The 15,002-nt window shown below is 35.8% G+C and overlaps 1 protein-coding gene across 2 annotated transcripts in view; it reads right to left on the reverse strand.

Annotated features, from left to right (window-relative positions):
* FMN1 (formin 1) overlaps positions 1–15,002 on the reverse strand; it is a 134,084-nt gene that overhangs the window by 46,409 nt on the left and 72,673 nt on the right. For both annotated transcript variants that reach the window (XM_088145430.1, XM_088145431.1), the window contains 4 exons: positions 8,048–8,109; positions 6,035–6,123; positions 3,311–3,440; positions 1,449–1,595 (listed from right to left, as the gene is read on the reverse strand). In XM_088145430.1, coding sequence (XP_088001556.1) covers positions 1,449–1,595; positions 3,311–3,440; positions 6,035–6,123; positions 8,048–8,109 — 428 coding nt within the window. The remainder of the gene's footprint in view (positions 1–1,448; positions 1,596–3,310; positions 3,441–6,034; positions 6,124–8,047; positions 8,110–15,002) is intronic.

The raw sequence follows: 15,002 nt of genomic DNA on the forward strand, positions 1-15,002 counted from the left end.
TTGTTTGGACCAGCAGCATTTTCAGCTTCCGACACATCTGAGATACTAGAACAACTTGTTAAACCCTTTACAACTAAAAAACCTACAATTAGCTTTGATAGATACTTGTTATCAATAAATCAACTTGAGATGCAGATGTTAAGGGATGAGTGGAATAAAGAATTAGAGGTTTCTATATTGCCTAGACAATGGGAGAGTGTCTTAACTTCTACAGCAAGAATGTCAATGGACCTTAAACTATGACTTATACAACAAAAATTAATATTTAGAATTTATTGGCTTCCACTACATTTGCATAGAAAAAGATTGTCATAACCAGCATTTTGTTGGAGATGTAATAAGGACAATGCCACTTTAAAGCATATGCTTTTACAATGCCCTATAGCTATAGTACTGGACTATATAAATATGATTGTGCAAGAAAAGCTAAAATTTTCAGAGGAAAATATTCTTTTGAACAATATACCTAGTACTTAGAATTTGACATCTGGGCAACGTAAACGGGTTCTCCGTGTCATTACTGTGACCAAAAGACTGATACTGCAGCATTGGAAAGATAAATGTATGGCCCCATTTATTCAATGGATTGAAGACCTGATTGTGCTTGCTACTTATGAGTGGATTGCCTATAGATATAGACTTTGTATGGACAAGTATAATGAAATATGGAACTCATTTATACAAAATACAGTAGGTTTAAAAAATATGGTAGTCACATAAATGTATTGGAAATATATATGCATCTGAACAATATCTGCATTAGATAAATATATATCTAAATTTGTAACTATTTACTGTTATGATATACTATGCCAAATTTTTATTTCCTTTGTTGTATTTTTGTCACTTTTTTGTATTAGCACTTTTTAATGTTTTTTTTCTTCTTGATAGTGTATGATTATTTTTGTATTTTGTATTTTGTGTTTTGTTTTTCTTTTTATTAATTAAACAGCAATAAAAAATTATTTAAAAAAAACAGGAGGGAAGGGATAGCACAATCAGACATGCAAGAGTCTGTCATTATAGCCAATTTCAATAAAAGTAGTTTTAGCCTTCATGCAAAGTTGATTGCCAGATTTGGTCTACCTCCTGGGGCTGACATTATGGAGAAGTATATGTTTCATGTGTAAAGAAGAACAAGTAGCAGCAAGGAGAAGAAAAACATTTTTCTTTCACAGAGTATTTGCAGGGGAAAGTAAGGAGAAGGAAACAGGTGACAAAGCAACCAGCACAATGTTTTAACACAAACTCTACCCCTTACATACATGTATATGACATTACCACTCAAATACAAAAGGTGGAACTTGCATTATGATGTCACAACACAGGTTTTGTCATTTTAACATCATTTTGGTTAGGAACAGATGTCTATCCACGGAGCATTGCCTGCTAATTGAAAGGCTGAATTCAATTTAAAAAAACTGGTTTAAATTGCACACAGTACTTACTCTGCTCTTAACATCTTTTAGTTTGGGAAGTATTTCCAAGCCAAATCCATCTGCTTGACCACGTGTTCGATTCCCTCCATTCATATAATTTCCAAAAGCCAGAATCAAAGCTAAAATATTTTTCACACTTTTCATTGTGATCAACTCCTGAAAGAGGTAGGAGGCAATTTGTAATACCAGGAAACATTACATGAACTAAATATTTTAACGTTAGCTTTTCTTTACATACATACACAGTGAAATATACTAAAATAGAAGTGCTGTAATTCTGAAAATTTTAAAATCAATTCTGTGCCACAAAATTATTTTAAGAGCATAGAGTCAGTAGAATATTGAATTAGGAACAGTCCAGCTAGAAAGTTCATTGGATGACTCTGGGCCTATTATTAAACCTTTAATTATTTCAGTATTTGAAGAAATAAAAATACATACCACACACACTGTTTAAAGTAGGTAGGCTTTAAATGCAACACATAATAATATATCATGTTGATATTTTTGTTGTTTTAACATTATTAGCTGCTAAAGGAAGCACTGGATAAACGTTTTACACAATAAACGAATAGAGCAATATCAGACTTCAACAGAAAGCTAACAAAGCTTAGAAGAGGTTGAAGGTTGCTTGTGCTTATGTATCTCACCAGTGCCATTTCAGAAGTACAGAGTAGTTTTTGTAGCAAGAGTTAAGTTTTGAAATGGTGCTTTCTTTGCTCGGTTGGCAATTCCCAGGTCAGTTTCCCTACCTATGTCCACTTGAAGGTGGCACAGGATTCAAAGAGAGGACCAACCTCCAAAGGAGATGCAAACAAAGGGAGGGGAAGAATGTCCCTATCGCCTCTCTAGTGGCCATGAACTGCCAGACTTCTGGATTGAGAAATTCTCTTCCTTCTCCTGGTAGATATGTAGGATTATACCAGTTTTGAAAGCAGAGTGAGTGCAAAACCTTCTGAACCCAACTTCTGAATATGGGTTGAATTAGATAAATAATTCACTTTGGGATCCATTATATAGTGACTTTAGCCTCAGTCCTTTTTCAGAAGTTATGCAGTAGAAAAGTAAATGAAGTTCAAGTTGCATGTCTGAAGCAACGTAACAGCCATGGTGCCATTGATCCAACTAAATAAAAACACAAATATTGAATCCCTACATTGCCAAATTAAAAAAAAAAATCTGCAAAAATAAAATCCAAATTCAGAAATATGGGGAAAATAAAACAAGAAAGTTGTTCTCTGTTTCAGAATTTTATTTGGGAATCAAATGACTATTTTAGATTCATGAAAGCTGTTCTGCTTTCAAATATCACTGGGATGTCTTTGGATCCTGCCAGTGCTGAAACTGTTACAGAACTTTGTTTTGTTGCATTTGAAAATAAACATTTGGAAGATCCACTGGCACTTTAAAGACTAGCCAATTTATTATGACATAAGTATTCATAGATGTAAATGCAAGCTTATACCATACTAAATACAGTACATTGGCTTTAAGTTGCCTCAAGAATACTGGGTTTTGCCTATTGTAATAAAGTTTGGGATATATTTTTTCATTTATGATTTTACATAAATTATTTATGCCAGTATATTTATAACATCAGTATAACATTATACTGAAATATTTAAGGTATTTAATTTTTAATACAAAGTCATGCTGATTTAACATGCACCAAAGGCATATTGATATGGGGAAAATGCTTGGTTTTCATAAAGATTATGAAATCTGAAAAACACATCTGTTAGGAAGCACAGCATTCTAAACTACTTTAACAATCCAATTTCTGTCATTTTTACTCAGAAGTAGCCATGTTCCTTTACTTTTACTCTGAAGGGAAATAAGCCTTAGGCAGCTATGCATTTTGACCCAAGTACCTTACAAACATGATGAATAAGGTCAACTTTATGATGCACTGCAATTATTCCTTCATTGAAGACAGACTGAAAGATTATACATTGGGCACGTTCAGCAAAGTTGGAGATCTGGGATAACTCATATAAAAATCTGTGAAAATAGGAACAAACATATATAATTAAACCAAGTGATAGCATTTTACGTTATATAATCTAACATATCAGAGAACTATTGACAATCCATAAAATGAGTTACTTGCTACGATTTAAATTGTAGATGAACATAATAGTCTTTTTATCTTCATTGAAAAAGATCAAGTCAAGATTCCCAGCACAGTCCAGCACAAATGCAGAGCCAGAAAGAATAGAAAGATAGAGATACTGCCCTCTGCTGGAGAGAAACAAAGCTAAAAACAATGGTTTTCCCAGACCCATTGTGGTTATGTGACCACATTTGATTAGTGCCCAATGACAATTCTATCATTTTCAAGATGCATTCCTAAGAATAATTAATCCTTAAAATAGCAACTTTAATGCTGTTCTATTAGATGTAACATAATCATTGTATAAAAATAAAAGAAACAGGGACGTAATTCATTTGATATTTTCAATAATGTAGATCTACTCAAAAGTAAGTCCTACTTATTTCAATGGGGTAATTAAGTAGATACAGATTGTATCCTTAAACTGCTGTGAAAAGTTGATGTTTTTGAGGCAGCCTAACCCAATATAGTGCCCTTTAGCTGTGATGTATCACATTAATTATCTCCAGCTACTAAAGGGGATTACTGTATTATCTGGGGATAACAGGAATTATAATCCAGCATATAATTGAGACTGCCAGGCTTTTACATTATTAAGCTCCTTTTCTGAAATTTAGTTTTTATTATTATTAGCATACCAGTTCATTAATTTTATTTTGCTAGGGATTGGTTGCTACTTGAGATTATTTTACTGCTATTAAGGACAATCTGATCTAGAGAATAACCAGACCTAACCCTATAAATCATGAAGATTTCTATTGAGACAATGAATATTGATGTTTTAATCAGTTATGCATTAATTAAACTGAACTAGAATTCTGGCTCTAATTCAGTATGGCCCCTCCTTTTCTTGTGATCTCAGTATCCACATAAGGATTAATCCCGCTGAGAATCTTCATATCTGTCCTGCCTTGCAGCGGATTCAATATCATGGCTAAAATAAAACTGTTTCTCCATGTTGGGCTGCTCACTCCCTAGGAATAGATTAGAAGGCCAAACTAGATCTTACATGCATATTTGTGCAACGTTTTTCTGGATTTTCTTAAATAAAAAGCAACCTTGGGAGGCTGCCATAGAAACTGGCAGTATCCATATCATTTCTGACACCGGGCAAAATAAATTGCAGGCTTTGCCAGATGCAGCGAGACCCCATTCCCTGAATTCTTTCCCAGCATAGCCTTTGCAGTTTAAAAACATTTGAAGAGCACCAGGTTTTGATCAGTGGCAACTTCCTGCTGTAGCTAAGGCGGCTCTCCTCCATTAGCACCATTAAGAATATCTATCTATCTATCTATCTATCTATCTATCTATCTATCTATCTATCTATCTATCTATCTACCTACCTACCTACCTACCTACCTACCTACCTACTGCTGTAGTGCTGTCATATATGTACTGATACTGATAGCCAAATCCCAATACCAGGATGAGCCAGGATAAGAAACATCTGTACTGTGATGTCATACCATACCACTTTATTACTTTGCTTACTGGAAGCATAAAGTTCCTCTCCCATTTCATCCTCCTAAAAAAATGGATGAAATGCTTCCACTTGACAGCAAACCAATAGATTGGGGACATGGGAAAGGTAAGTTGCCTTGAACTCCTCTCTTGATGCTACATGGCATCAAACATGTTATTTTAGTAACAGGAGCAACAGCGACTAACATATAACACTTTTATGGCATTTCATACCATCTCCAAAAGGTTACAGTTGAGGTGACTCCTAAAAGCTTCCTAAGAGCACAGAATTTCAGTCCAGCTTGAATTTCCAATGCTATTTTTGTCTAAGGAAAAAAAGTGATAACAGCTAGCAGTGTCTTTAACCAAATGTGTAACCTGATTCCAACTTAACAGGATTATAGTTTTTAAATCTATATTTCCTATATTCAAGGAATAATGTTGGGCAACTTTGAACTCTAATTCACTATATCTGACATTCAAAAAAACAGGTCATGGCTTGAAATTACAATAACAAATATTTTGATTAAGAAAGTTCTCCTCCCAGGAAAGTTTAGCAATGGAAGAAGCTGCCTACTTTTCCAGAATCTCCGCATTTTGAGATTTTCAGCAAAAGCAGAAATAGATGTCTCCTAAGATTGGGTTAACTACATCAGGTGGCAGCTTCTAGCTAACCTTGGGTTACTTGTAAAAGCTAAGGAGAGTCAGATCTAGTTAGTACTTGGCTGGAAAACGAGCAGAAAATTTCAGGGCTATAAGCTAGACTGTGAAAGATTAAAACATCCAGAGCACAGCCATGGCAAACCACGACTATACTATAGTCAAGAAAACTACATGAACATGTTTATGAAGTCACCAAGAGTCATCCTCAACCTAGAGGAAATGAAAAACAAACAATAGGGCATTTGGGAGTTCCTTCAGAAATGTTGATCAGTCATAATGCTGTACCAGGCATTCTGCTTTTCAAAGTTCTTTTGAATAACTGGAAAATATGTGGGACACTTTTCCCATCTGGTCTTACTGTTCAGGTTTGTCCAGGAGTTTAACTTCTTCTTCTTTTGAAGTGTCATAATGGTGCTTTATTTTTTCCAGTTCATCCTTTTGTGCTCTCTGTAGATTCAGTAACAAAAACAACAGTGAGATGGTCTTTCTTATTTTGCAGCTAGGAACATTTGCAGTTTTGGAAGTGTGAAAGATGGAATGCTCTGGATTGAATTAGCTCCAGCAAGCATGGTTGGTACAATCAAAACTGAGAGCATCAAACATTTGCTTGGTGCAACACATTGGACTCCATTTAAAAGCAAAAAGAAAACATATGCAGCGCCTACTTATATACTGTTTTTGACCTAGAAGAAAAAAATCTTCCATGACCATATTTCCCTTCCTAGATTGAGCCAGTTACACTGTTTTAAAAATCTTCTGTTTTACGTACTACTGACAACATAAACTTTGTATACACAGATGTCTGAATAACAAAAAGTTAGAAAGTTTTTCTATTATACATATTTTAATTCATTGCCATAAATGTGGAAATATAGATCTCTACCCTAGTATACTTTACTCATGAAATCTCAGTACACTGATGAGCTTGTAAAGCTATACAAAGGCAGGGCTTATATACTAACAATTCAAGACATTAGACTTCTTACACTTCCTGTAAAAAAAAAGGGAACTGATTTTTCTCTTTCACTCTTCTCAAGATCTGATCAGGGATATCCATCCATCCATCCATCCATCCATCCATCCATCCATCCATCCATCCATCCATCCATCCAATTCCAATGTTTTAGTATTAAAAAAAAATGTCATTTTGCAACAGAACAGAGAAACAACTTCAGCATTCACTAAAGAAATTGGGATTATTAAGCTGTGTTGCATAGGAGTTTTGATATCTGTTGTTCTATTGAAGTACTGTGACTAAATAGAAGTACTTATTTCTAAAATATTCTAAAATGATGAAGATACTCTAAGTAATTTAAAATAAACTATTACAAAATACATGAAGGGGCACAATCTGTATCATGAAGTCTGTGAGATTCTGAGATTCAGTATAAGAAACTGGGGGGAGTTTTAGTCCTCCCTTAGCCATGGAAACTATCTGGGTGATTTTGGGTGAGTTACTTTCTCTCAACCCAACCCACCTTACAGAGTTGCTGTGGAAAAAATACACAGAAGGGAGCATTTTGTATACTGCCTTGAATTGTACAAAATAAAGGCAGGATATAAATCTAATAAATAAGAAGGAAGGAAGGAAGGAAGGAAGGAAGGAAGGAAGGAAGGAAGGAAGGAAGGAAGGAAGGAAGGAAGGAAGGAAGGAAGGAAGGAAGGATCATTCTGCAGTTTCCATTCCACATTTCTCATGCAACTGTCACAACACAACACAAATAGAACAGGGCCACCCTGGGTTGACCAAATGATGCTGACAAGATCCTTTCCCAGTGCCTGAAGGCTGTGAAGGTCTGGACTGGGGGAAAAAAGGCTTCAGTTTAACCCTGGCAAAACTGAGTGGCTATGGGTTTTAAGGCTTCCTGGCTCCAGAGATTTTCCATCTGTAACTCTGTTGGAGGGTGCACTTCCCCAGTTAGAGTCGGTGCATGATTTGGGGCTGCTGCTTGACGAACAGGTGGCAACTGTGGCTGGGGTGGGTGGGTGTTGCTGTTGTTTTTTTATTAGTACAGCGTGCTGTACATAGGGCTGCCCTAGAAGAATATTTGGAAGCTGCAGCTGGTTCAGAATGCAGTGATATGGGCAGTTTCTGGTGTTTGTTGTTACACTCATATTACACTGTTCTTTTACGAGCTGAACTGGCTCCCGGTAGGCTTCTGGGTGATAGATAATGCTCCAAAGGCTTGAGCCAAAGGGAGAGATTCATCTGGTTTTACTTCTAACCCTAGAATAAACAAACCATCAAATTATTTGGCTATATTTTTAATGGATTTCTTTTAATAAACATGGATATGGTTGCCTAGCTGTACTTAATCAAAAATGCCTTGGTCTCTCAGTCCCTGCTAAGTGGACAGCCTGTTATACTTACATTCTCATACAGTGCTTCCAATGTTTCTAGGTCAACTACTGAATCATCCATATTTAGTACAGCTGTTGAAACAATAAAAAAACACATTAATATGCTAACTGACTTTGTTGCTTATCTGTTGCCATGAACTGAAAACACTTGGAGAATGTTTTCTTTTTCAGCTGAATGCTTCTTGTATGCTGCCAATGTCATAACTCTCCCTGAGTAACACACTGTAAAAAAATAAGGCTACAGTCCTCTATTTTTTTAAAAAAATACATATTTTACTGACCATCTGCTCTGGAGCTTGGATCAGTAGGACACATGCTAGGTGATTAGAGAATTCACAATGCAGCAGATAGCATAAACGATGCAAAGAGAGAGAAAAGTATTATGACACTCTATTCAGTTATTATGAGTCTTTATAGGCAAGAATTCACTCTGAACCAATGGCATATGAATTTATGTTCTATACAATTCTAAGTATTTTTACTCAGACATTAAATCCCACTTAAATGTATCCCATGATCAATATGCTTAAGACTGTAGCCTTAGTTATATGTGCAGTGCCCAGGTAAAGACCAGTGATATCTTATTTAAGTATTGTCCTTATGTAAAATGTTCTTCATTAGAAACTCAGAGATGTATAGAGAAAAAAGAATGAGAAATAGTCCCTCGTTTTATCCCTTGCTTGCAAGTTTTATCCCTTGCTTGCTCAATGTTTTTTTCCCCCAACGCTGTGGGATATAAATCAGCTTCTCATATCAGTTTGACATTGTATCATTCACAGCAGAAGTTACCTAATATCTCTGTATTATTTTGACAAAGTAATTTACACCAAAAGAAGTCAGTCTGAAGGACAATTTTATTCATATAATAAAATGTTTTACAAAGATTCAAAAATAGTTTCAATTCACCCTATATATTGAATACAAATTATTTATATAAAATAGTAATAATAATATTAATAACATGAATGCTGTGTTTAATAGCTGGTATAAGGTATTGTTTAATTTGTGCAGATTTCCTTATTAATTAAGAAGAAATAACAAATATCAGTTTAAGATTTAAAAACTCATGCTTAGTTTTTTTGCCCGTACTGCTTGAAAACAGCAAGACACACATCTTAAATTTTTCAAAAGTAATAAGTTTTCTTCCTTCCCACCTCTAACCCCATAATTTTACATTTCAAAACTAATTAACCAGCAGGCTAATAAATTTTCTCTGGACCAAATTAATTAATTCTATTAAAACATCCAAAGGCTTTTAGAATACATTAACATTTTGCCTATCAGTTGTGCTTCTGATTCAGTTTCAAAGCAAAGATCATCGAGATGAAATAAATATGAGTGGCAAAAAAAGGTATTTAAAATTATTAATAAACTGTTAATTTGTATAAATGAAAAAGTATAATTCTTTCAAATGCATAGAAGTTCCAAGGCAAACAAATCATGCTATCTGATCAAATGTCCCATTTCCTTCAACCAAGAGAATGCATCTAATCCTACATTTTTATTCACAGAAGAAACTACCTTCATACTGATCAGCTTAAGGGAAATTCTTGCACAAACATATACCTAATATGAGTATGTGAACATTTTATATCTTTATCAGTTTGTGTGTAAATTTACTTTTAATATAGGCTTCCTTGGGTTTTGTATCATTGGAAAGATGAGAGATACTTATTTTAAATAAATCTAAATATTTGGTGCTAACATGTTGACATGTTTATCTAGTACACTTCACACAAATGGACATAGTATTTGTCTAACATTTGAACTGGATTCCAATTTATACATCTGGAATGGTATGAGTATAACAATTTTCTTATCCTTTTCCTACTTGCCAGTCCATGGGGTTCCCCAATCCTCCCTCCCCGTTCTAAATGTGATATTGGGTTGAGGGGGAAGCAAGAGACCCTTCCTTTGAGAACATCAAGTGATTTCCCCTGCAATTCCCAACTTCTTAGGCCACCTGTCAAGAAGATCACTTTGACCTTGACTGAGCTTTTTCAGGGAGACAAACTACATAGGCTGCTTGGGAGAAGGGTAGGAGAATGAGCTCCTGAACCAGTCCACGATTTCCTAAAAGAAGCTAACATCTTTGACAGGTTATTAAAAAGTAAGTGCAGTTCCAGAAAGAGACATTTTTGTGAGCATAACGTAGATAGTTGTTTTTTTTTTTTAAAAAACTGCTAAGGTTTATAAAATGAAGGGTAACAGAGTGATTAGCTATTTCAATGATTGTTTGAGCAACAGTATCTCTTCACAGGGACTTTCAAAGGAGGAATTGCATGCAACCATTATCTGCTTAAAACAGGGTGTACCAAATATTTGGCCCCATAATAGGTTTATTAATTATTTTTTCAGAGAAAACATTACTGTACTAAGGAATGTTCAAAGATCCAGCATCAAATAAGTAAGGCAGTGTTTAGAAGAAAATGGCAACCAACTCAAATGTAATTTAATGTAATTTATATAATAAATTGTTTATGGGGTCTGACTTTTGGTACTTCCTGTATATCAGGGTTCCTCAACCTTGGCAACTTTAAGACAGGTGGACTTCAACTCCCAGAATTCTGGGAGTTGAAGTCCACCCGTCTTAAAGTTGCTGAGGTTGAGGAACCCTGCTGTATATCATCCATATGTCAACCAGCTATTTTGCTCCTCCCCAGAGCTGTACAGATTATGTCTGCTTTCACCAGAAGTAAACTGCATTGGAATAGATCATAATGTTTACATTTAATATATGAACATTATGAAATTACATGCATTTATATCAGGTAATGGGTTAATCCTTATTCAGCCATATTCTTTTCTGTAGAACAAATTAATTAAGTTATCCATATTACCTGCAGACTGATTGCATGCACTATTGTACTGACCAGAAGTTCATTCTGGTAGTTTCAAGAACAGCTTGAAGCATCAGTGGTTGTCACTTCTTCAGGCAGAATCAATACAATAGCATCTCTTGCTGAAGGCTAATTTAATTGTGCTTGGATTGGAACAATTTTTTAATTGCTCTTCCTTTTAATAACAAAATGATGTAAAACTATCTTGGCAAACATAAAATTACTATATTGACAGAAAGATTTCCTAGTTAAGTAAACTTAAGTTTTAATTAACTTCATACCAGTATTTACCAAAGCAGATTTTTTTTCCAGTTTGACTGGACATGTTTAGAAGTTAAATCCTGAAATAACTATTGAAATCTTATTTTGCATTTAATCTTGGTGAGCTGCTCTTCTTACATTGGCAGCTTGGTTTGAATATGTCAGCTAGACCTCACAAAAGGAAATAGACACATGCTGTGAGAAGCCGGTAATTTTATTGGGTTCCTCTACCTCTAAAACTCTGTTATTCAGACAGAGTCATCACAGTCTGGTTTCTGAACTTCTTGTCTGTAGAGAAATCGGGGCAAACATTTTTATGTGGCTCTATGGTGTCTGCTCACAACTCAAAGAATTTATATACATAAGGATAATTAGTGCAGTCCATTAGGACATAATAACCGTCAGCATGGACAAAAAACAGATCAGAATCATGGATTCAAAAGCAGACATAAAAGTACTAGCCAGCTGTATTACACAAGAAGGCAAAGTGAATTGAATACACTTTTACTCAGTGTTTCCTCTGAGTCTACTAATAGAAGGGCATTTTAACTCCAAACTTTCACTATTTTCTTCCAAACCCTACACAAACAATATGAAGAAAAAATGACTGGACAAGATTTAAAGCTTACTATGAATTCATTCAAAAGGAAATAAGGTTTAGGCTTCTGTAGTTTTAAAAGCTATAAATAAATATCATTAAAAATATGTGGTTGTCTACAACATGTTCCGCAAACTGGTACCCAGTTTACATCATGCCAGAGCCAGAATCAGGTCAGAAAAATCTTTGCCAAAACATTTGGATATCAGCAGCTTCCAAGAATTGATATAGTCAGTAAACTAATTGGTAATTTTAACAAAGCTATTATTAATCAAACCCAGATAAGCAGGAACCAGCACCAGATAACAGAATGACAGTCAAAGAGGAAACAATATCACCAATTAAGACATCCTGCCCAAACTCTCACAAGATTGATAGGACAAACTCTACTGTTAAATAGTGAATTCTGAATGGGCAAAACACGTAAAAGAAACGTCTTTCAATTTTTGGCAGCTTTTGGTAACAATGACCATGGTATCCTTATGGACCATGTTAGGGAGTGGTGGGTTGGAAACATGATGCTTAAGTGCAGGGTCTAGATCAGTGTTGTCCAACCTTGGCCACTTTAAGATGAGTGGACTTCAACTCCCAGAATTCTGGGAGTTGAAGTCCACCTGTCTTAAAGTGGCCAAGGTTGGACAACACTTCTCTAGATGGTAGTCCTGGTCGATTATCACACTACCTGCAACATTTGAACTGTAGGGTGCTAAAAGCTTCGTATTATCTCCCAAGCTTTTAAACATTTATATGAAACCCTCAGAGGTGATCATCTAGGAGTGTAGAGCTGGGTACAATTTATATGCAGATGACACTCACGTCACCTTCTCCTTTCCTCCTTTATCTAATGTCAGGCTCCCTGATGAGCTCCTGCTTGGGCTAGATTGCAACTGGATGAGGTATAGGAAGTAAAAACGGAATCCGAACAAAACAAGGAAGCTGGTGCTTGAGACTTTATCTTCACTAAACAGGATTATTTACTCTCCCTAAAGGAGCAAGTATGTAGTTTGTGGGTGCTTTTTGATCTTACATTGTCTTTCAGTATTCAGGTCAGTTTGGTTAGGGCAACCAACCAATTTCCATGGTGTGCCCAGTCTGAGTCTGGACCAAAAGAGCTCCTAGACCTAGAGTTGTTCAGCCACCACCCATGAGAGTTGGAGTTGGAAAGTCAAGAAACAAGGAACCTGGGAATGGAATACATCATTTTCTAAACAAGGGACATGTGCAAGGTTAGCATGGGAAAAGTTGACAAAAACTTTTTTTTTTTTTTTTTTTACAAAAAGACAGTTAGGACGAAGTTTAGGATTTCAATCTTATGAAACCCATATAAGTATCACCAGATTCCTCACTAGTCAGGAATGGTTCTTCATCTTTCTGTAGTTGCTTGGTTTTCAACATATCTAAGTTGGGTCCAGATTTCCAAGTTCTAGAAAGAAAACTATTGTAAAGAGGCTAAGGGACAACTACCTGACACCACCACTCAACCATTCTGGCTAGAAATAGTAAATTTCAATGGGCTTATAATTGTTAAGAAGGGAAAGAACTTACAGATTTTTTTTTCAACAGGGGGACATCCCTGCCTCAAGGCAGATGGTGCCACCCCAGCTGAGAGAGACATTAATAATCAAACATAAAACTTCCACCAACAGATCCGTTCCAAGCAGTAGCAGCCAATGGGTTTTATAAGTAGTAGCCTGTAAGAGAACTCCCAGAGTCTGAGAAAGGGAGTAGTTTAAAACATATCAGTGTTTTATCTCTTAAAAAAGTCCTTAGTCCTTCAGTTAGAGTATGGGAGAAAAGTTCAAACAGCTCACAGAGACCCACCTTAATCTATAACTAATAAGTGAGGGCTGGAGTGTTACTTAGTTTCCAAGATTTTGTATTTTAATTCATCCCCTCCCCACTTTTTTCCCCGTGGCATTAAACCTGATCAATGAGACTCTATGTGAATATTACTTCCTTGGTGCATTGCTGTTTAGGGGCTGTTATTCAAGCACTCTGTTGAAATCCTCAAGGTGTACAGAACTAAATTGATCCAATAAAACTTGAAAAGCAGGTGTACTGGCACCTTCCCTATCACCAATAATGGAATCATCAATCAGACAGCAGATATGAGCAACTGTTTGATAAAAAAAACCTCCTTTATATATAACACCTTTACAGTTTGCCACCGAAGTCTCAAGAAGGCTTTTCACGACTTTTTAGGCTGCGCCACCTGGAACAGCTTCTTCGGGCAATTTTCAGTAGACATAACAGAGGTAGAAAAAGATACCTCTCCTTCTCCCTTAAAGCCAAATGTGCTTTTTAATGCTCTTTGAGCTCTGCTTAGTCACTCTATGATTTCCACCACTGGCACTCTAATATTTTGACCTGAAAATGGATGGATGAATTATATTTGACAACAAAAAAATTGTTTGCATCAACATGCATCTCTTAAAGTGTTCCAGAAACTGCTAAGTAGATTACTAGGGAATTAAAGAATACATGTTTAAATTCAATGTTAAAATCTATTTATTATTATTTGCAGAGCTCTTAAGTTGGTTCAACATTGTGTGAGAGATAGTCCTAATTGATTCCTCTGCCTACATCTCCAGTTAATGAACTTCAGGGAGCAGGGTTGTGATAGTTCTTCACTTGAGACCATGCAGTTTCTGGAAGAGCTGCTAATTTTAAAATGAATTGCCACTAACGAGGCTCCATATAAGGCTGCTTTTTATATTCCCAGAGATAATTGTGCCAATCATTCTGAAGGCAGATTAGAAATACAACCTTGTGTGTCTCTCCATGAAAGAGCTTCTTGAATTATTTATATTATCATATACCAAATTCTTAAGGTGACCAGACTATATTCAACATAAGTAGACTTCTACCTGTGTAACTTTTCCACTGATTACTTTAGAGCAGTGTTGGCCACTTTAAGATGAGTGGACTTCAACTCCCAGAATTCCCCAGCCAGCATGGCTGGCTAGGGAATTCTGGGAGTTGAAGTTCACTCATCTTAAAGTGGCCAAGTTTGGACAACATTGGCATAAGTGATGGGAAGATATTAGTGGAAGATCCTTTTGTAAAATGCCTCACTAGTGGCAGAGTAACTGCCCAATAAAAGCCTGGGCTCAGCTCATTTAATATCTCTAGAGCAGTGTTTTTGAAACTTGGCAACTTCAAGGTGTGGACTTTGGCTCCCAGAATTCCCCAGCCAGCAAGTGATTCTTCATCAATGTACCTCAACTGTTCAGAAATGAGTAACAAATCTGTTAAAGTTTATATTG

Source organism: Python bivittatus, unplaced genomic scaffold, assembly GCF_059951505.1.
Source record: "Python bivittatus isolate LINGU-HERP-01145 unplaced genomic scaffold, Pbiv_v1 ctg000480_np1212, whole genome shotgun sequence".
Lineage (NCBI taxonomy): Eukaryota > Metazoa > Chordata > Lepidosauria > Squamata > Pythonidae > Python > Python bivittatus.